This window comes from Lepidochelys olivacea, assembly GCF_965140295.1.
Source record: "Lepidochelys olivacea isolate rLepOli2 genome assembly, chromosome: 5".
Classification (NCBI taxonomy): Eukaryota; Metazoa; Chordata; order Testudines; family Cheloniidae; genus Lepidochelys; species Lepidochelys olivacea.
In genome coordinates, this window is record NC_140415.1 from 1,812,552 (window position 1) to 1,833,185 (window position 20,634).

At 53.4% G+C, this 20,634-nt stretch overlaps 2 protein-coding genes across 4 annotated transcripts in view; one reads left to right on the forward strand and one right to left on the reverse strand.

Annotated features, from left to right (window-relative positions):
- Nucleotides 1-477: 477 nt before the first annotated feature.
- Nucleotides 478-16,214, forward strand: LOC311520964 (uncharacterized protein). The gene is made up of 3 exons (XM_084628993.1): nt 478-1,030; nt 1,479-1,752; nt 15,683-16,214. Exons 1-3 carry the CDS (start codon nt 1,019-1,021, stop codon nt 15,754-15,756), a joined length of 360 nt encoding a protein of 119 aa, XP_084485119.1. The 5' UTR covers nt 478-1,018; the 3' UTR covers nt 15,757-16,214.
- Nucleotides 8,307-20,634, reverse strand: part of LOC311520963 (phospholipid-transporting ATPase ID-like) — a 155,216-nt gene continuing 142,888 nt past the window's right edge. For all 3 annotated transcript variants that reach the window (XM_084628991.1, XM_084628992.1, XM_084628990.1), the window contains exons 25-28: nt 19,431-19,676; nt 16,623-16,761; nt 13,200-13,330; nt 8,307-11,556 (exon numbers count right to left, since the gene is read on the reverse strand). In XM_084628991.1, coding sequence (XP_084485117.1) covers nt 11,341-11,556; nt 13,200-13,330; nt 16,623-16,761; nt 19,431-19,676 — 732 coding nt within the window. In that variant the 3' untranslated portion in view covers nt 8,307-11,340. The remainder of the gene's footprint in view (nt 11,557-13,199; nt 13,331-16,622; nt 16,762-19,430; nt 19,677-20,634) is intronic.

Here is a 20,634-nt window from a genome sequence, read left to right on the forward strand (position 1 = left end):
TGGAAGTATTGGCCTTCGCTTGAGAGGCACTTATCAGATCAAATAATGTTTGTTCATGGTGTTATATAACAGACCAGCGCTAAGGGTGTGCAGCATCTCACACTGCAAGTCTGTGCCCAGAGCCTGGCAGCACAAGCTTCACTGGGCTGGCAGCAGAGAGAAACCGGGAGTGATTCCTCCTCTAGGCCAGGCTGGCCGGAGACAGACCCTGGCAGGCAAACAGCCTGGGGAAAAGAAGGGGCGACAGGGGCATGTCGTGCTTTTCAAATTAAGAACAAGTCCGATCAGGATCCAGTTTCCAGCTGCATCCCACGGGGAGGGGCCTGATCCATTTAGAGCTGAAGTCTAAGACTTTGGCAGGGGGCTTGGCTTTGTACAGGAAGGCAGGGAGCTGACAGCTCAGCACAGCCAGGGGCTCCACCCAGCAGACAGGGGATAGACAGGGGGTTATTAAAACCTGAAACAGAGACTCGCAGCCTGACTTGCCACACTCTAGATGAGGCTGTGTTCAAAGCCAGAAGCATGGTGCTGCTGATCAAGCCATAGGCATGACGGTTTCACACCTATAGGCAGCCTCCCAAACAGAGCCAGCTAAAGATTTGCATCTGCTGGGCACAGCGCCTTACCCTCACAAAGACCCCCAGCACCTTGCGCCCTCTGTATCTACCCACCACTGAGACGCGGCTGGAGGAAGCTCCGTGATGGAGCGCGCAGGCTGGGCGAGAATCCCATCGCCCGGGACGGTCCCCATGCGACAATGCTGAACACGCTGCCGTGAACAGGCCTGCCCTGGCCCCGGCAGGGAAGAGCCAATCTCAACAGGCCAAATGGATCCTGATATAACATCACTGGCGACTGGAGCTACACCGGGGCTGCAGGTACCCCGCGCCCCATCTCTACCTGACGATTCTCAGCACACAGCGGCACTCACACCGGAAGAAGAAAAGCTTTTCCAGCCAATGCTCAGACACTGCGGGCGCCAGGGGCCCTCGACAGACACCGACACCAAAATCCAGGCATGGCGGGAGGGGTAAAGCATTCAAATCCCTGCACTCTGGGTTAGCACACCGAGGCAGGCTCAGAGCCTGGGGCTACGTGGCTGGGTCTGTAGCTTTGTTTTGCCTTATGAGATCCAGTGTTAGGAGGCCCCCCCTCACCCTCTCTGCTGGAAAGGGCCCTCCCAGCCCCAAAGAGGAGGCTGGATTGTGGGGTAGGGCCAGGATAGAACTTGTGTTGGTGAGCCTTGAGTGGGCCTGACTCTATAAAAGCCAGTCAGCTGCGAACAGCAGAGCGGCTAACAGAGGGAGTTTGCCTGGGAGTTCGCCTGGGAAGAGCCTGCTGAGGCTTACATCTGGCCGGCTTCTCTGAGTAGTTACTATAACTCCTGAGGAAGCTCGTAGAAGGAAGGTAATATGGACGGGGGGTGTTCAGCTGTTGTGACCTGCACTGGATGTGCCATGTTTGTCTTTCTTCCACAGGACAGGTGCGACTTTGTCTGTACAAAGTGCAAGCTGGTCTCCATACTGGAAGAGAAGGTTCAAGGTCTGGAACAACAGATATCGACCCTGCGTTGCATAAGAGAAACTGAAGATTTCCTGGACGGATGTCAGGATAGGCTTCTACGGGCACAAGGTTCTGAAGATTCAGAGCAGGCTGCGCATCGGGGACAGGAGGACGGTGAAAGAAATTTGGCATCATGTGACCTCCTGAAGAAAAAAGGGGAACGTCCATGTACCAGCAGGGCAGATACAGGTAAGTAACCGTTTTCATGTTCTCTCCACAGGTACTAATGCGGAGAGTGGACCAGACGATACGTCTGAGGGAAGGGAGCAGAAGGAGACTCCGCTGATTGGAAGGCATGAGATGTGCTGTCCCAGGGATGGGGGTCCATGACCACCGCTCCCAAGAAAAGGAGGCGGGTGGTGGTGGTCGGGGACTCTCTCCTCAGGGGGACTGAGTCATCTATCTGCCACCCCGACCGGGAAAACCGAGAAGTTTTTAGGTTTAGATTGGATATTAGGAAAAACTTTTTCACTAAGAGGGTGGTGAAACACTGGAATGCGTTACCTAGGGAGGTGGTAGAATCTCCTTCCTTAGAGGTTTTTAAGGTCAGGCTTGACAAAGCCCTGGCTGGGATGATTTAACTGGGAATTGGTCCTGCTTCGAGCAGGGGGTTGGACTAGATGACCTTCTGGGGTCCCTTCCAACCCTGATATTCTATGATTCTAAGTCTGCTGCTTGCCAGGAGCTAAGATTTGCGATGTGACGGAGAGACTGCCGAGACTCATCAAGTCCTTGGATCGCTACTGCTTCTCCATGTGGGCACCAATGATACTGCCAAGAATGACCTTGAGCGGATCACTGCGGACTACGTGGCTCTGGGAAGAAGGATAAAGGAGTTTGAGGTGCAAGTGGTCTTCTCGTCCATCCTCCCCATGGAAGGAAAAGGCCGGGGTAGGGACCGTCGAATCATGGAAGTCAACGAACGGCTACGCAGGTGGTGTCGGAGAGAAGGCTTTGGATTCTTTGAGCATGGGATGGTGTTCCATGAAGGAGCAGTGCTGGGCAGATACGGGCTCCACCTAACAAAGAGAGGGAAGAGGATCTTTGCGAGCAGGCTGGCTAACCTAGTGAGGAGGGCTTTAAACTAGGTTCACTGGGGGAAGGAGACCAAAGCCCTGAGGTAGGTGGGGAAGTGGGATACCGGGAGGAAGCACGAGCAGGAGCACGTGAGAGGGGAGGGCTCCTGCCTCATACTGAGAATGAGGGGCGATCACCAAGTTATCTCAAGTGCCTATACACAAATGCACGAAGCCTGGAAAACAAGCAGGGAGAACTGGAAGTCCTGGCACAGTCAAGGAATTATGATGTGATTGGAATAACAGAGACTTGGTAGGATAACTCACATGACTGGAGTACTGTCATGGATGGATATAAACTGTTCAGGAAGGACAGGCAGGGCAGAAAAGGTGGGGGAGTTGCACCGTATGTAAGAGAGCAGTATGACTGCTCAGAGTTCACGTATGAAACTGCAGAAAAACCTTAGAGCCTCTGGATTAAGTTTAAAAGCATGAGGAACAAGGGTGATGTCGTGGTGGGAGTCTGCTATAGACCACCAGACCAGGGAGATGAAGTGGACAAGGCTTTCTTCCGGCAACTCACAGAAGTTACTAAATCGCAGGCCCTGGTTCTCATGGGAGACTTCAATCACCTTGATATCTGCTGGGAGAGCAATACAGCGGTGCACAGGCAATCCAGGAAGTTTTTGGAAAGTGTAGGGGACAATTTCCTGGTGCAAGTGCTGGAGGAACCAACTAGGGGCAGAGCTCTTCTTGACCTGCTGCTCACAAACCGGGAAGAATTAGTAGGGGAAGCTAAAGTGGATGGGAACCGGGGAGGCAGTGACCATGAGATGCTCGAGTTCAGGATCCTGACACAAGGAAGAAAGGAGAGCAGCAGAATACGGACCTTGGACTTCAGAAAAGCAGACTTTGACTCCCTCAGGGAACTGATGGGCAGGATCCCCTGGGAGAATAATATGAGGGGGAAAGGAGTGCAGGAGAGCTGGCTGTATTTTAAAGAATCCTTATTGAGGTTACAGGGACAAACCATCCTGATGTGTAGAAAGAATACTAAATATGGCAGGCGACCAGCTTGGCTTAACAGTGAAATCCTTGCTGTTCTTAAATACAAAAAAGAAGCTTACAAGAAGTGGAAGATTGGACAAATGACCAGGGATGAGTATAAAAATATTGTTCGGGGATGCAGGAGTGAAATCAGGAAGGCCAAATCACACCTGGAGTTGCAGCTAGCAAGAGATGTTAAGAGTAACAAGAAGGGTTTCTTCAGGTATGTTGGCAACAAGAAGAAAGCCAAGGAAAGTGTGGGCCCCTTACTGAATGAGGGAGGCAACCTAGTGACAGAGGATGTGGAAAAAGCTAATGTACTCAATGCTTTTTTTGCTTGTGTCTTCACGAACAAGGTCAGCTCCCAGACTACTGCACTGGGCAGCACAGCATGGGGAGGAGGTGACCAGCCCTCTGTGGAGAAAGGAGTGGTTTGGGACTATTTAGAAAAGCTGGATGTGCACAAGTCCATGGGGCCGGATGCGTTGCATCCGAGAGTGCTAAAGGAGTTGGCGGATGTGATTGCAGAGCCATTGGCCATTATCTTTGAAAACTCATGGCGATCGGGGGAGGTCCTGGATGACTGGAAAAAGGCTAATGTAGTGCCCATCTTTAAAAAAGGGAAGGAGGAGGATCCTGGGAACTACAGGCCAGTCAGCCTCACCTCAGTCCCCGGAAAAATCAAGGAGCAGGTCCTCAAGGAATCAATTCTGAAGCACTTAGAGGAGAGGAAAGTGATCAGGAACAGTCAGCATGGAGTCACCAAGGGCAAGTCACGCCTGACTAATCTAATTGCCTTCTATGACGAGATAACTGGCTCTGTGAATGAAGGGAAAGCAGTGGACATGTTGTTCCTTGGCTTTAGCAAAGCTTTTGACACGGTCTCCCACAGAATTCTTGCCAGCAAGTTGAAGAAGTATGGGCTGGATGAATGGACTGTAAGGTGGATAGAAAGCTGGCTAGATTGTCGGGCTCATCAGGTAGTGATCAATGGCTCCATGGCTAGTTGGCAGCCGGTATCAAGTGGAGTGCCCCAAGGGTCGGTCCTGGGGCTGGTTTTGTTCAATATCTTCATAAATGATCTGGAGGATGGTGTGGATTGCACCCTCAGCAAGTTTGCAGATGACACTAAACTGGGAGGAGTGGTAGATACGCTGGAGGGGAGGGATAGGTCACAGCGGGACCTAGACAAATTGGAGGATTGGGCCAAAAGAAATCTGATGAGGTTCAACAAGGACAAGTGCAGAGTCCTGCACTTAGGATGGAAGAACCCCATGCACCGCTACAGACTAGGGACCGAATGGCTCGGCAGCAGTTCTGCAGAAAAGGACCTAGGGGTGACAGTGGACGAGAAGCTGGATATGAGTCAGCAGTGTGCCCTTGTTGCCAAGAAGGCCAATGGCATTTTGGGCTGTATAAGTAGGGGCATTGCCAGCAGATCGAGGGACGTGATCGTTCCCCTCTATTCGACATTGGTGAGGCCTCATCTGGAGTACTGTGTCCAGTTTTGGGCCCCGCACTACAAGAAGGATGTGGATAAATTGGAGAGAGTCCAGCGAAGGGCAACAAAAATGATTAGGGGTCTGGAACACATGACTTATGAGGAGAGGCTGAGGGAACTGGGATTGTTTAGTCTGCAGAAGAGAAGAATGAGGGGGGATTTGATAGCTGCTTTCAACTACCTGAGAGGTGGTTGCAGAGAGGCTGGTTCTAGACTATTCTCAGTGGTAGAAGAGGACAGGACAAGGAGCAATGGTCTCAAGTTGCAGTGGGGGAGGTTTAGATTGGATATTAGGAAAAACTTTTTCACTAGGAGCTTGGTGAAACACTGGAATGGGTTACCTAGGGAGGTGGTGGAATCTCCTTCCTTAGAAGTTTTTAAGGTCAGGCTTGACAAAGCCCTGGCTGGGATGATTTAGTTGGGGATTGGTCCTGCTTTGAGCAGGGGGTTGGACTAGATGACCTTCTGAGGTCCCTTCCAACCCTGATAGTCTATGATTCCATGACTGCATGGTCACCTGTGCTGCTGAGTTTGCCACGCTGAGGAAGCAGGAAATGAAATTCAAAAGTTCGCAGGGCTTTTCCTGTGTACCTGGCTACTGCATCAGAGTTCAAAGTGCTGTCCAGAGCGGTCATAATGGAGCACTCTGGGATAGCTCCTGGAGTCCAATGCCATTAATTTGCACCCGCACTACCCCAAATTCGACCCAGCAAGGTCGATTTTAGCGCTACTCCCCTCATCGAGGAGAAGCACAGAGGTCGATTTTAAGAGCCCTTTAGGTTGACGTAATGGGGTTGGTTGTGTGGATGCAGTCATTTTTAAATCGACCTCACGCGGCGAAATTTGACCTAACCCTGTAGCATAGACCAGGCCTTAGAGACTAACACATTGATTTGGGCATAAGCTTTTGTGGGCTAGAACCCACTTCCCCAGATGCACAGAGTGGAAAATACAGTAGCAGGTATAAACAAACAGCACATGAAAAAATGGGAGCTGTTTATACCTGCCTACGGTATGTTCCACTCCATGCCCCTGATGAAGTGGGTTTTAGCCCACAAAAGCTTATGCCCAAATCAATTTCTTAGTCTCTAAGGTGCCACAAGGACTCCTTGTTGTTTTTGTGGATACGGACTAACACGGCGACCCCTTGATACTTGTTTTCTATAGTTACCAACCCCTGACTTTGCCTCCCTTTCTCCAGTGGTGAAGAAGCCAGGCTGTAACAGAGACTCTTAGTGTGATGGGACAGGAACTGGGCACCTCCCGGGCATCTTGCAGCTGGGCACCAGATTCTCTCTAATGAAAACGGGCTCCGCAAAGCCTCCCAGTTCATCCTCTGCCCTGGGTGACTCACAGCTTTCCTTTCCTGGGCCAACGAGCCGCACAGACAGGGCCTGGGGCTTGCATGGCCCCACGGACAGCCTGCCTCCCGCCGCCCCCGTGTGCTACCCCAGAGCCCAGCTCACACCCAGCCCAGCCCCTGCGGATCCCCCCGCTCCCGTTCGAGCGCTGCCCCACAGCACAGCTCACACCCAGCCCAGCCTAGCCCGTGGGGATCCCCCCACCCCCCACAGCCCCCCGAGTGCTGCCCCACAGCCCAGCTCACACCCAGCCCGGCCCCTGTGGATCCCCCCACAGCCCCCTGAGCGCTGCCCCACAGCCCAGCTCACACCCAGCCTGGCCCCTGTGGATCCCCTGGCCGCCCACAGCCCCCCAAGTGCTACCCCAGAGCCCAGCTCACACCCAGCCCAGCCCCTGCGGATCCCCTCGCCCCCTGACCACCGCTGGCTCCAGGCTGGACTCCGGAGCAGACCAGCTCAGTGTCCCGCGGCCCAGGCCCCCTGCGCTGGGAACTGTCCCGGGCAAAGCGGGACCAGACCGGACCGGACCCCGGCTCCTGCCCAGCGCACCAGCCGGGCACGGAGCGGCAGGACTCCCCGAGGCGCAGCCGGGAGCCTGGGCAGGCTGTGGGACCCGGTTCCAGGGGCCAGACCTGCCCGGGGGCTCCGCAGCCCCGGCCCGCCTGGACACCAACCCCCCAGAGCCCTCCGGGGCCCGCAGCCTGCCCTTCACGGCCCCGTCCCCACTATGCGGTGGGGGGCGGGGCTTCTGCACTGGCCCCGCCCCTGAGCGCTGAGAGACCGGGGCAGCCTCTGTCCTCAAGTGCCCCCGCACCCCTCCCCCACCCGACCCCACCCTGACCCGCATCACCCTTCCCACCCCTCATGGAGCCTGACCCTCGTCACCCCTGCCCCACCTGCCCTCATGGTACCCCACCCCCTATCACCTACTCCCCCAACTGCCCCATCACCCCCCCACCTGCCCCTCATGGAGCCTGACCCCCCACCAGCCCTCATGACCCTCCCTTCCAATCCCTCAAGCCCCCATCACCCTTCCCCACCAGCCCTCATGACCCTCCCTTCCAATCCCTGTTCTGACCCCCATCACCTCTCCCCCAAGTACCCCCATGACCCTCTCACTCTGACCCCCTCATCGCCTCCTCACCCAGCTACCCCATGACCCTCCCCTTCAATACCTGCCCTGACCCCCCAACCCCTCCCCCAACTGCCCCTCACAACCCTCCCCACTTGGATCCCCCGTCACCATCGCCCTCTAAGCATATGTCCCGTTGGGTCAGGACAGTCCCCTTTTTAAGCCCTATCCCGGATGTTCCAGCTTTTTTGGCACAACTGGACATTTGTCTGATCGTCAAGAGCCAACGGGACAAATGCCCAGTTATGCCAAAAAAAAGGGGGGCACACCCCCTACAGGGCCATGGATGAACATGGGGGGGGGCGAGTGGCAATGGCAGGGCAGGCTGGTAGCTGGGGGAGGAGGGGTGCGGGGGGGGGGGATGAAGGATGCTCGGGCCAGCCCCACACCGTGTCCCGTTTTCCCTTTAGGGACTAGGTTACTCTACCCAACTGCCTCCGTGACCTGTCCCTGCTCTGACCACCCATCAATCCCTCTCTCAGCTGCCCCACACAACCCCTCCTCCAACCCACTGTCGCCCCCTCCCTGCTCCAGCACCCCTCCACTTTCCTCCAGAGGTGGTCTGGGTTGTTAGTGGGTTAGATGGCTCACTACTCTGGTGCAGCCTGGCTCTCCCTGTGTTCCTCCTCCTGAGATCCATGCAGGGAATAATGTACCTACACCTGCTCACGCCCCAGGGACCAAGGAACAGATTACACGCACATTATTCATCCCGTTGGCCACTATTTGTATTCAAACATTATTTTACAAGCCAAGGAGAGATGCTTGTGGAACACCAGGGCCAATTTCAACACATTAAAAACAAAGATTGGTCTTGTCAAACTGCTGAAGTCTTTGCAGTTGGAGCAAGTTCACCAAGAGGATCATCTATTGTGTGTCTTATGCAGCATTTGCAAGTCCGGCCTCGGCCCGGGGCCAAGGAGTCCGTGTTGTGTGCAAACCATATCAGAGCTGTGTCTGGGGTCCCAGAGCTTCCCTGGTTCATGAGCAGCCGGCCTGCCTTTCCTTCTCAGCTCTGCAGCCCACTACACCACACGCTGGCGACAGCCTGGCAGGCTGAGCCGTCGGGGATGTCAGTTTAACAATCTAAACTCTCCCCTTTGGTACCATGGGGAGGCCAACGTTATTATCCAAATCCGAGTGCCGAGGTGATGGTCTCAGGGACGTGACCACAAGCCAGAGGGCGGTGACGAGCAATGAGTGCACTGCTCACTTTGATTCCCCACGGCGCACTGCATTGCTTGGGGTTACGGCTGACTCTGGGCAACACTGTGGGGTAGGGGATGTTCCTTTCCCCTGCTGTGCAAGGGTAGACCCAGCCCCAGGTCCGAAAGCTAATGCTGTGGTTTATAACACATCCCCAGAGCCCAGTGGAATCGACCCTCTGTCTCTGCTGGTGCTAAGCCCAGAGGAGAGTCATGTCCAGAGAATAAAACCCTTTGTTAGAAGAGTATAAACAATTCCACGCTGTCACTGTTAAAACAAGGAGCCCAGCAGGGAACAAGGAGCTCCAGGGAGACGAGGCCTGTCGCAGTAACACATCCCTTCTGCCAGGGCCTGGGGGATTCCGCACAGAACCCTGTTACCGCTAACATGTGTAATGTACAGGGATCCCAGCCCAAGTAGGCAACGAATCCAGCCCTACAACCCTCCGTAAGTGGTTAGAGCACCCGGTTGAGGAACTAACAGGGGGTTGCTTTGTCCTGCAGGCAAGACAGCTCAATAGAGATGGGTTAGTAACACTAATGGGCCTGATTCTCCTGATTCCAGCACACTGGCTTTACACCAGGGTAACTTCACCATAAGCCAATGGAATAGCACTGGTGTAACGGACTGGAGAACCAGGCCCAATGGCTCAGCAGCTCCAAGACTGGCAGTTTCTAGTCTGTCAGGTCCGCTTGCCGCTGTCTGACACAGCTCTCTGACCTCACACCTGGGACTTAGGGGCAGTCAGCTGTCCGTATTGCAGGGCTGATGGATTCGCCTTCCAACCAAAATGGAAAAATCAGGCAAAGCCGTTTGGTTCAGGAAACTGTGGAGATCGCCAAGCCTGAGCCAAGGGAGGTTTCTTCTAAACCTTCACCCACACTGCTCAGGAGGCGAGGGGGAGAGACAGAAGAAGGGGGCTGGCATGTTAAAGAGCTGGGCACTCAGCGGTAAGGGTGAAAACGGCACCCTCCCATTGGCCCTGTGCAGCTCCTGGAGGTTCAGTTTCTGCCATCAGAGGCTCTCTTTCAGTTCCACTGAAGTCCACGGGAGCTGGGTGTTTGTGCTGGAGAGCAGAATTTGGCGGGTCTGGTTGGAAAGCCACCTGCTGATGGAGGTTCCCTTGTGAGACCTAGCCATGACCCGAGGGATCCTCAGGGAGGGATTTCCCAGCTTTACTTTAACTGAGCAGCTCTAGCATTTGTGGAATTCAGGAACTTAGTGTTTTGGTGCTTTTCTGTTTTAAGTCTAGAAGAAACTGCTGGTGCCTGGCTGCAAAACCTGAGAACAGTGACATTTCCCAGCAGGCTGGCTCTGCAGGGCAGCGCAATTGCAGGCCCTTTCCCCTGGATGTCGCCTGGAGAGCTGAACATCTGACTTGCAGCACCTCCCAAAGGCAGCGGGGCTGCACCTCCAGGCAGGGGCTGCGCTTGGGGCACTGGCCGTAGACCTGGACAGAGTTACCCACCAGCTCAGAAGGTCATTTCCCACCTCATACGCTCTGTGACGCAGCAGGGAGAGGGGAGTGTTGACCTGGGAATGTGGCAGGGGAGTTTCACTGGGAGACCTGAGAGCCTGTCACCTGAGCCAGGAGGGGGTGGGGGAGGTGACACCTCTGCCTGGGAAACTGGTCAAAGACTGCAGGAGGGAGCCTGCTTGGGGGGTGGGGTGGTTAGTTTCAGTTTGGGGCTGGGTGGCGGAACGCAGGGAACCCCAGGGCTGGGGTCTAAGCTCCCTGCTCCCCCAGAAGGACTTGACTGAGGGGTCCTGGTTGTTCCCACAAACTCTGTTTTAGACTGTGTTCCTGTTGTCCAATAAACCCTCTGTTTTACTGGCTGGCTGAGAGTCTAAGTGAATCCCAATAAGAGGGGTGCAGGCCCCGAATTCTCACTCCGTGACACTCTCCAAATGCTCATGTACATTATGGACAAATGGCCGCACAATTACTTAGATTGCAAAGATTTGGGAGCTGGGGTTTGAGGCACTGGGCCCCAGTCACCCCTGGGGTCAGTGGAGTTCTCCCAGGGATGAATACAGCTCTGAATGTTTCATGGCATAGTTCACGGCAGAAACAAACCTTGTGGATGGAATGAGCTTACATAGCTCTGCCCTCCCTCCGCCCTGACCTCACTGTGCTCGGAGGTACGGGATTGAGGGGATGAAGCAGGGGCATCACGGATGATCTTGGTGCATGGAGTGGGCATTCCCCTGCACGTTCTCTCTCTCAGGCCACGGAGGGATGCGGGGGTTGGTCTGCTCTGCGCTTGCCCCTCTCAACTTGTCAATGCCACACATTTAAGAACTTTGACTCATCCTGTTCTTTCCACCCTTCCCCTGCCTCCCTGGGAGCAGCATGTGCCCTTCGGAGCAGGAGCTGGAGTTAGAGAGAACGCCTGGGTGGAAAGAGAAGGCCTGAGTCCTCCTTGGAGGAGCTGACAGGGCAGTCCTGGGCAGGTGCAGGCTGGGAAGCTGTGCAGAGCAGAGTTTCCTTTCCGGCTGCTCTGATTCTTTCGTTCACTTGTGTCTGTTTTTCTCACTATTGGGTGAAAACGTCCCTGTTGTCGTGAAAGGCAGTTTCGGCCGCATGTTTCTCCCAGACATAATGAGCGCGCCGAAGCCGTGCTGATGGGAGAAGGCGTAGCCGGAGCGACGGGTGCTGGTACGGCGCAAGCGTGTCTTGGGCAAGGGAGGGGGCGGCCGCTTCTTAGCCTCTCTGATCTTGCGTAGGACCTGAAATCAGAGAACATCCCGCTCAGCAGGTGGGAGAGACAGCTGGGCGTGGAACGTCCTTCTGCTCGGGGCACATTCCACAGTCCTGTGCTTCACAGGCAGAAGCAGGTCCCTGCAGAGGCTTTAACTGGCCCAAAGGCAGTAAGCAGGCTGGGTACAAATGGTTCCTAGCAGCCCCTTGCTCCTGCACGGCAGGGCTATCAAATATCAGCCACGGGGCATCTTTTCAGAGCCAGACTGGCTATAGACACAGGGCTCGTGAGAGCACAACGAAGATGGAGGTCTGGCAGGGTCTGGAGAAATGCTGACCCTCCGCACCTCCTGTTTGAGGCAATGGGAGCTGCAGGTCCTTGGCCTCTCTCAGGGTCAGGGTTTACCCTAGGTCCCAGCTTGCCAGCTGGCCGGGACCCCTCCCCAGCCAGAACAGCCCTCTCAGCAGACAGCTCATATCCCGCAGGCACTGCGGGCCTTGCCGAAAGTGGTGCGTGCTTGCTGTAGGGAGCCAGGCCCAAGCCACAGCCTGGAGCTGGGATTCTGAGCTCCCCTGCCAAGGACAGGGCACTGATCGGAGAGTCTGGGCCAGGCCCGTGTCCAATACTGTAGTTCAATAAACCCACCTACTGCCCACAAACACTGGTCATCCCATCCGAAGTGGCAAGAGCCAGCTAAACTCAGCAGGGAGGTTTGAACAGCCTCAACTTCAGCTCAATGTGTCCTCCGGGACGGCACCCCTTCTGTCTCTCGAGCTGCCGATTTTCTGTGGAACCATCACCCTCATCCTTAGCGGCAGAGGATCTAGCTACGTCACCTCCCCTTCCCACAGGGCCTCTGGGCAGCTTTGCAGGGACCAAGGGCATGATGATCAAGTGGTGTGGCCATAAGGCAAGGGCCACAGTCACGGGCCTTGCTCAGGGATGTTGTGCCTTAATACGGGCAGAGCACAGAAAGAAGAGAAAACCTGGGGGAGCGGGGAGGGCAGCAGCGTTGAGCAAACTGCTCCGGTCGGAAGTGAAGCAGAGCATCACCTGCAGCCATGCTAGAGGTGGTTCTCCTCCCGGAGATTCCCTCACACTAATGTGGCATGGCCAGCCTGCTCTCCTCACTACGGCAGCCCTCCCCTGCCTTTCCCAGCCTCCCCCCGCACCCCCCCGGCAGGAACAGCCCCACCTCTGCTGCTTATTCCCTAGGTGTGGGAGGGAGGCTGGTTCCGGAGGAGAGTGTGGATGTTAGCAGAAGAGGAAGCGGGTCCCTTCAGCCAGCAAAACCCAAGCAGACGTGTACGTCTGGGAGGCCGGGCCAGGAACTGCACACCTGCACTGCAGTAGCAGGGGGCGGCTCTGTTGGCTGTGAAATGCACAGCTGCTTTGTCACCAAAAGCCACAACACTTAAACCCTGCACCTAAAGATAGCCCTGCTTCCCCAATCCCCCCACGCCCAGATCAGTCTAATCCATGTCTCAGTAATCTCAGGCTGCAGACGGTCTGAACTGTGCCAAACCCTCCTTCCCAGGCAGGGCTACAGGCGTCAGTCCGGGTAGCACTCGCACACTGAGCAGGCCCAGGCCCCCGGACCCTGACTGCGCAAAGCAAGCTGAGTGGGGCTACGACAGCAGAGGTCAGGCTCCTGCTCTGTTACCCCCTTACTTTGTCACTGACGGTCGGCAGTAGCTGAGCCTTCAGAAACCGACCGCCAACCACCGGCAGCACACACAGGATGATGCTGAGGAAGATCGCCAGCCACACACTGGGTTGATTGAGGGTGTTTCGAGCTGCCCCTGAAAAACAAGAGCACAATGAAAGCCGTGACAGCAGCAGTAGCGGGCGCTTCCATTCATACAGCCCCTTTCACGTGGAGGGATCCCAAAGCGCTCTGCAAACGCAGTGGAATATGCAAATTATACCCAAAGCTCATGTAATCCCCCAGTGACCGCGGCCCACTCGGAGGTGGGACTTGGCAGGGTTTAACAATGCACAGCCACAATACTGCACCAGTTTGAGACAGCACGGGAAGACTAATCTTGTGTCCAAATCCAATTGCAGTGCGGGGTTAGGGAGGCAGAAAGGAATGACCGGAACTGGAGTTTGCTGGATGCCAGCGTTAACAGCTTGTCACTTTATAAAAAGGCAGGGGCTCTTTAATGACTGTCTGGGGTCAAGACCTCGATGTTTGTCTCCTCCAAAGATAGTCATCCTCCAGCAGCCCCTCCCCAGGAACTCCAAGGGAGAGTGCCACATACTGAATCCCCGGCACCATTCCCTGACGCACTGTGGGCTACTAATGTGGCTGCACTTGGAGAGCAGACAGGACTGTGGTCCTGTGGGAATCTGCACAGCCTTCTAGTTAAATGGCTGCCTGCTCCAGAGGGAGAGTAGTCAGGCCCAGGGGGTAAAACTTGCAGGGCAGCTCTCGGGGGGAGATGGAAGGCTGCCCCATTATCCAAAGCCAAAACACCCACACTTTGTTCCCCCTCCATTCCTTCAGCCTTTGGACAGGGCTAAGCAGCCTGTAAGCACCTCCGTCCAGTGTCTAATGCTACCGCTGCTGGCAGTAATGCTGCTGGATGTTCTCCTGACACAATCTCACTGGAGTTAAAGTATCCAGGTCCACTGGGCCTAGGCTTTACATCTTTTTGTTTCAGGAAGTGGAGGAAGTAACCAGGGGAACATCCATTTTAGACCGGATTCTGGCCTTCAGGGGGAAATTGGTAGCAAACCTGAGGGAGGAAACTGCATTTGGGTGGAAGTGGTCATGAAAGGAGAGATTGCAGGATTCTGAGGAAAAGGAGGTGTGAGAGCAGCAGCATGCAGACAATGGATTTCGAATAAGCAGACTCACAGGCACCAATTCCGTGGGTGCCCCCCAGCGCCTCCCCTCCGCCAGCGGCCCCACCAATCAACTCCTCCCCCACCCCCCCCAGCACTTTCTGCCTGCTGTGATCAGCTGTTTCGACGGTGATCGGTTGTTTTCCGCATCCACTGAGAGTAGGACAAGAAGCGCTGGGCTCAGTCTGCAGCCAGGGGGAGGTTATGTTACATCTTAAGAAAAATGTTCTAACTATTAGTCTACAGGCTTCCAAGGGAGGTTGTGGAATCCCCATCGCTGGAGGTTTTGAAGACCAGGTTGGACAAACATGGTGAGGGATCGTCTATGTTTACTTGGTCCTGCCTCAGTGCAGGGAGCTGGTCTTGATGACGTCTCGAGGGCCTGTCTAGCCCCACATTTCTATGAGATGGCTATATTACGGATATCTAAGATTGAGAGGTCAGTTGGTGTTGGGGGTTGTCCAAGCAGAACAGGGAATAGTCCATATCCTTGGTCTATAAGATGGCATCTGCTGTCGAAGGTTCTGCGTGACATGTAATCCTCAGTGTGTCTCAGTTTCCCTAGAGAGCCTGTAGCAGGCCTGCTCGGGAGGTGTCCACCTGCTGCTCTGTCAGTCCTACCTAAGCCAGGCAGAGGTAATGCTTGACCCTCTTCGATAAAAATACCAGCTCGAAGCCATTGGAACAAAGTTTGTCCCCAAGACATTCCAAGAACTTTTTGGAAATATTATGTTTTTTTGTATGACTTTTCCAACAAACGTCAGGGTAGTTAAAGTCACCCCATTGCTGCCAGGTCTTGTGTTTTGGATGGTTCTGTTATTTGTTCTAGAAATGCCTCATCCACATCCTCCTCCTGATTCAGTGGTGTATAGTAGACTCCCCTACCATGACATGCCTAGTTCCCTGCCTTTTATCTTTACCCGGAGACTTTCAACTGGTCTGACTCTCACCTCCGTCTGGACCTCAGAACAAGTGTATATATTTTTGATGTATAATGCAACCCCTCCATTCTTTTCCCTGCCTGTCCTTCCTGAACAAGTTGTCCCCTCTGTACCAATAGTCCAGTCATGAGACTTTCCCCACCAAGTCTCTGTGATGCCAACTGAGTCTTAATTAGTTTATACACTAATATTTCCAGTTCATCCTGTTTACTCCCCAGACTCCTTGCATTTGTGTGTAGAAATCTAAGATGCTGAGCAGATTCCCCCACTGATTTCCCTCCTGTTGTTCCTATGACCCTATTGTAATTTTCCATGTTGCCCCAACGTCTAGCTCTCTGTTACCGTCACCTTTTTTTCTCCTAGGCATCTACGTGCAGATGGGCAGAATGGAGCTTGGTTTCATCTCTCATCCGAAGGACCGAGCCTGGAGGAGTTAAGGAGCTGGTGACACTGCAGTGTGTGTCAGCCAAAACACTGCCTGGAGACTGGTACCAACAAACCTTAGGGCTTCCAAAACTAAAAGATGCTCCCAGCTGAGCTCTATTCATGTTGGACGCAGAGAGGTGTTGGAGCTGGTGGGATTATTTGAAGCAAACACCTTCATTGAGGCTATGGTCCCATCCTCCTGTTCACAGTCTGTCCACGGATGGACTCATTCCGATGATGCTGTTCACAGGTTGCATGTGCTCATAGGCACTTAGGCACAATAACGTCAGTCAGAGGGCTGCTCACAAATCATTTGTCACCAGCATTCATTTGCTATTTTGATGGGTGATTGCACAGTGAAGTCACATAGCATAGATTCTCTCCCTGACTGGGTGACCACACTTTGATACCTTCCGGGACCAATACACAAGCTTGTTCGCATATGAACAAACATATCTGTACAGACAAACTTTCCCCAAACATTTGTGGGGCCCAAACTCCACCCCGCTGCATGTTGGAGAAGAGATAAAAATAATAGGCTGCATTAAATCCAATTCAAGGGATTTATTTGGAGGAGTGTTTGCAGACATGTGCAGCGTTCACCTGGCTATAGGGCATGTGCGTGTATATGGGTATGCATGAGTGTGCATTGTGTGCTGGTGAATGGGCACATGGACATGTGTATGCACGAGTGGGCACCAGAGAAAACGAGCATGCACTGTAGTGTGGTGTAAATACCTGACGGCGACAAATAAGATCCACAGCTTGTTATTGTCTCTATGGGCACTTCCTCAGTACATACTGGATGTACTTCCACCAGGTTAAGTACAGCCTACCCGGAGACACAGCCCTCTGCATCAGCTGTCCAAGTGCTTACCAACGAAAGGGAAGGAGGCTGCGAAGATCAGGTACATGCCGTCACTGTACATGGTGAAGATGATGGCAAAGTAAACGGAAAGGCTGCCCCAGATGAAAAACTGGTTCACAGCTGTCCAGTAGGCAGTGTCCAACCCAATCTGAAAGGATAAATCAATACAGCAGCAGTCAATGGCTTTAACAACCCCACATCCAAGTGCCAAACACAGGCAGGCAGAGAGGGCTGCTCCCCCAGGTTGTCCCCTACCCTCGGGTGTGGAACTTGTTCGGCCATCTGTCTCGTTTAGTCTGCAAATTGCTGTGGCGAGGTCCCGGCCCAAGAAGAAAGGCTGTGCACTCCGGGCCATGCACAGGGGTGACAAAGCGTTTGCTCCCTGTGGGTACCGGGCCCTCAAGAAATAGGGGGAGGAGCCTGGAAGACCCCAATTTGCATAAGGCGGAGAGCCTCAGGCTGTGGAGCAGAGAGCAACTCCACCCATCCTGTCAGCACTGCCTCACCCTGACCCAACCCGAGTCTCAGCAAGGCAGTGGCTCAGCTGGCCCCCTGTGCCAGCCTGGTCTGATGAGACCAAGATCACAGCACCATAGAATCATAGAATATCAGAGGTGGAAGGGACCTCAGGAGGTCATCTAGTCCAACCCCCTGCTCAAAGCAGGACCGATCCCCACTAAATCATCCCAGCCAGGGCTTTGTCAAGCCTGACCTTAAAAATATCTAAGGAAGGAGATTCCACCACCTCCCTAGGTAACGCATTCCAGTGTTTCACCACCCTCCTAGTGAAAATTTTTTCCTAATATCCAACCTAGACCTCCCCCACTGCAACTTGAGACCATTAAAGCTATCAAATCCCCCCTCATTCTTCTCTTCTGAAGACTAAACATCCCCAGTTCCCTCAGCTTCTCCTCATAAGTCATGTGTTCCAGTTCCCTAATCATTTTTGTTGCCCTCCGCTGGACTCTTTCCAATTTTTCCACATCCTTCTTATAGTGTGTCAGACACTGAGACATGTCAGGCTGGAAGGGACCTCGAGAGGTCACCTAGTCGAGCCCCCTGCATTCACAGCAGGACTCAGTATTATCTAGACCGTCCCTGATAGGTGTGTGTCCAGCCTGCTCTTACACACCTCCAATGACGAAGATTCCACCCCTTCCCTGGGCAATTTATTCCAGGGCTTAACCACCCTGACAGTTAGGAAGAATCATAGAACCACAAGATTAGAAGGGACCGCAAGGATCATCCAGTCTAAGTGTTTCCTAATGTCCAACCTAAATCCCCCTTACTGCAATTTGAGCTCATTGCTTCCTGTCCTGTCCTCAGCGGATAAGGAGAACAATTTATCACCCTCTCTCTATAACAACTTTTTACATACTTGAAGCCTGTTATGTGCCCCCTCAGTCTTTTGTTCTCCAGACTAAACAAACTCCGGTTTTTCAATCTTCCCCCACAGGTCAAGGTTTCTAAACCTTTAATCCTTTTTGTTGCTCTTCTCTGAGCATTCTCCTATTTGTCTACATATTTCGCCAAGTGTGGTGCTCAGAACTGGACACAAAGACTCCAGCTGAGGCCTTTATCAGAGCTGAGTAGAGCAGAAGAATTTCTTCTCATGTCTTGTTTACTACACTCCTGCTAATACAGCCCAGAATGATGTTCAGGTTTTTTGTAACAGTGTTACACGGGTGACTCGTATTTAGTTTGTGATCCACTATGACCCCCAGATCCCTTTCCGCAGTGCTCCTTCCTAGGCCGTCAGTTCCCATTTTGTGTGTATACAACTGATTGTTCCTTCCTAGTACTTTGCATTTGTCCTAATTGAATTTCATCCTGTTTATTTCAGACCATTTCTCCAGTTTGTCCAGGTCATTTTGAATTCTAATCCTGTCCTCCAAAGCACTTCCAACTCCTCCCAACTTGGTATCGTTCACAAACTTTATAAGTGAACTCTGTATGCCATTATCCAAATCACGTATGAAGATATCAAACAGAACCAGACCCACGACAGATCCCTGTGGGACCCCACTCAATATGCCCTTCCAGTTTGACTGTGAACCATTGATAAATATTCTCGGAATACAATTTTCCAACCAATTGTGCACCCAGCTGATTAAATTCAATAAAGTAAGTTCATCTAGGCTGTGTTTCCCTAGTTTGCTTATGAGAAGGTCATGTGAGACAGTATCAAAAGCCTCACTAAAGTCGAGATACATGACATCTACTTCTTCCCTCCCACCCCTTCCATCCATGGGGCTTGTTTCTATATCCACAGAATGTGGAAGTGAAGGGCATCCACCCAATGCAGACACCACTGCCCGTGTAAACAGACAGTAGATACACAACTGTGTGCCTCAGTTCCCCACCTGTAAAATGGGGATAAGAATCCTCCTCCTCTCCCAGCCCAGTTTATGTTGTCTGTCGGTGCTGTAAACTCCCCCGCACAAGAGCTCTGCCTCACTATGGCCCCTGTACTGAAAAGACTTCCACACAAGCAGTGCCACTGAAGAACTGAGCAACTCACGTGTGTCCACTTAAATCTTTGCAGGATTGGGGCCTCAGCGTACGTACAGCTCCTGATGAAATCCGGTTGGGGCCTGAGTATACGTACAGCACCGAACGCAATCTGGTTGGGGCCTGAGTGTACGTACAGCACCGAACGCAATCTGGTTGGGGCCTGAGTGTACGTACAGCACCGAACGCAATCTGGTTGGGGCCTGAGTGTACGTACAGCACCGAACATAATCCAGTCTCAATCCCAATTGGGGCCTCCAGGCACTATGATAGTAAAATAAATAAGTAAATAATAATTCCAGAGACCTGCACAGAGACCACGATCAGTAGGCAGGTCTGGGCCATCAGTGCGAAGGACTGGTAGTCAGCAATGGCTTTCCCATCGCTTCTCATGGTGTCGTACATGGCCCCATAGGGGATGAAGAAGAGAATGAGGGAGCTGTAGATCCCATGCAGCACGCACTTGACAAACTCGATCTTGTTGAAGTAGAGATTCTGCTGCCCGGGTTCATAGAGGTGAGGGAACTGCAGGCTCCAGCGGTCATCCACGTCCTGGGAACAGAGGGGAGAGGCTGGCAGCCCAGCAGTGACATGGACCCCCCTGACCCCAGCTATGACATGCGTTCCTGCGTGGGAGAGCCCCAGCACACCACTCAGCCATGCTGCCCAATGGGTCACATCACCAGAGCACTCGGGGCATGTTCTCCAAGGTGGAGTTTACCTTCCCAGTGCTGATGAGAAGGAGAAATGGAGGTTGCATGCCCAGTGTCCAGGACTGTCTCACATGGAGCCCTGAGCCTGTGAGCCACTGGATGTCTCTCAAGTTCCCACCCGTTTAGCCTCTGCAATGCAGAGCCAGGTTATGCCATTGATATATTGCTGGGGCAAAGATAGCAATGGAATGCAGGCTCTGAATGATGGAGACAAGTGCTCCGTATGAAGCACTCTGCAGAAAGGGGTAAGCATAGAGGGTCTGGCCTGGAGACCCCCATGAGCCCTGGCTGTGGCCATCACACCAGAGGGTGATTAAGGGGACTGTGAGCGTTAACCCATCTCTTTGGTCTGCATGGGTCCATACATAGTATTGAGAACGTGAGCGCCATGAGGCCCCAGGACAGTGAGTTGGGGCTCAGGGGTTTTCCGGGTGAAGAAAAGAAGGCACTAGGTGGAGCGGGGAAGAGGGAGCATGTTAAAGGCACAGTTTTTAAGGTCAGGCTTGACAAAGCCCTGGCTGGGATGATTTAATTGAGGATTGATCCTGCTTTGAGCAGGGGATTGGACTAGATGACCTCCTGAGGTCCCTTCCAACCCTGATATTCTATTATTGATTCAGAGATCGAGGGCAAGAAGGAGGAGGGAGATCTCTGCATTCTCCAGGAGGTCAGTCTAGCTAATCACAGTGGTCCCTTCTGGCCTTGGAATTGATGAATGAATCTTTCTTGGCAGCAGGGTTTAACTCAGTGCTGTCTTAGCTGGGGGGTGGGGTGCAGGGCAATGGCCTGTGGGTAGC

What these genes read in the sequence shown, in the direction of transcription:
- LOC311520964 (XM_084628993.1), top strand. An exon ending in TACCAGCAGGGCAGATACAG is followed by an intron (nt 1,753 to 15,682) that starts GTAAGTAACCGT and finishes TTTTTCTCCTAG; the next exon opens with GCATCTACGTGCAGATGGGC.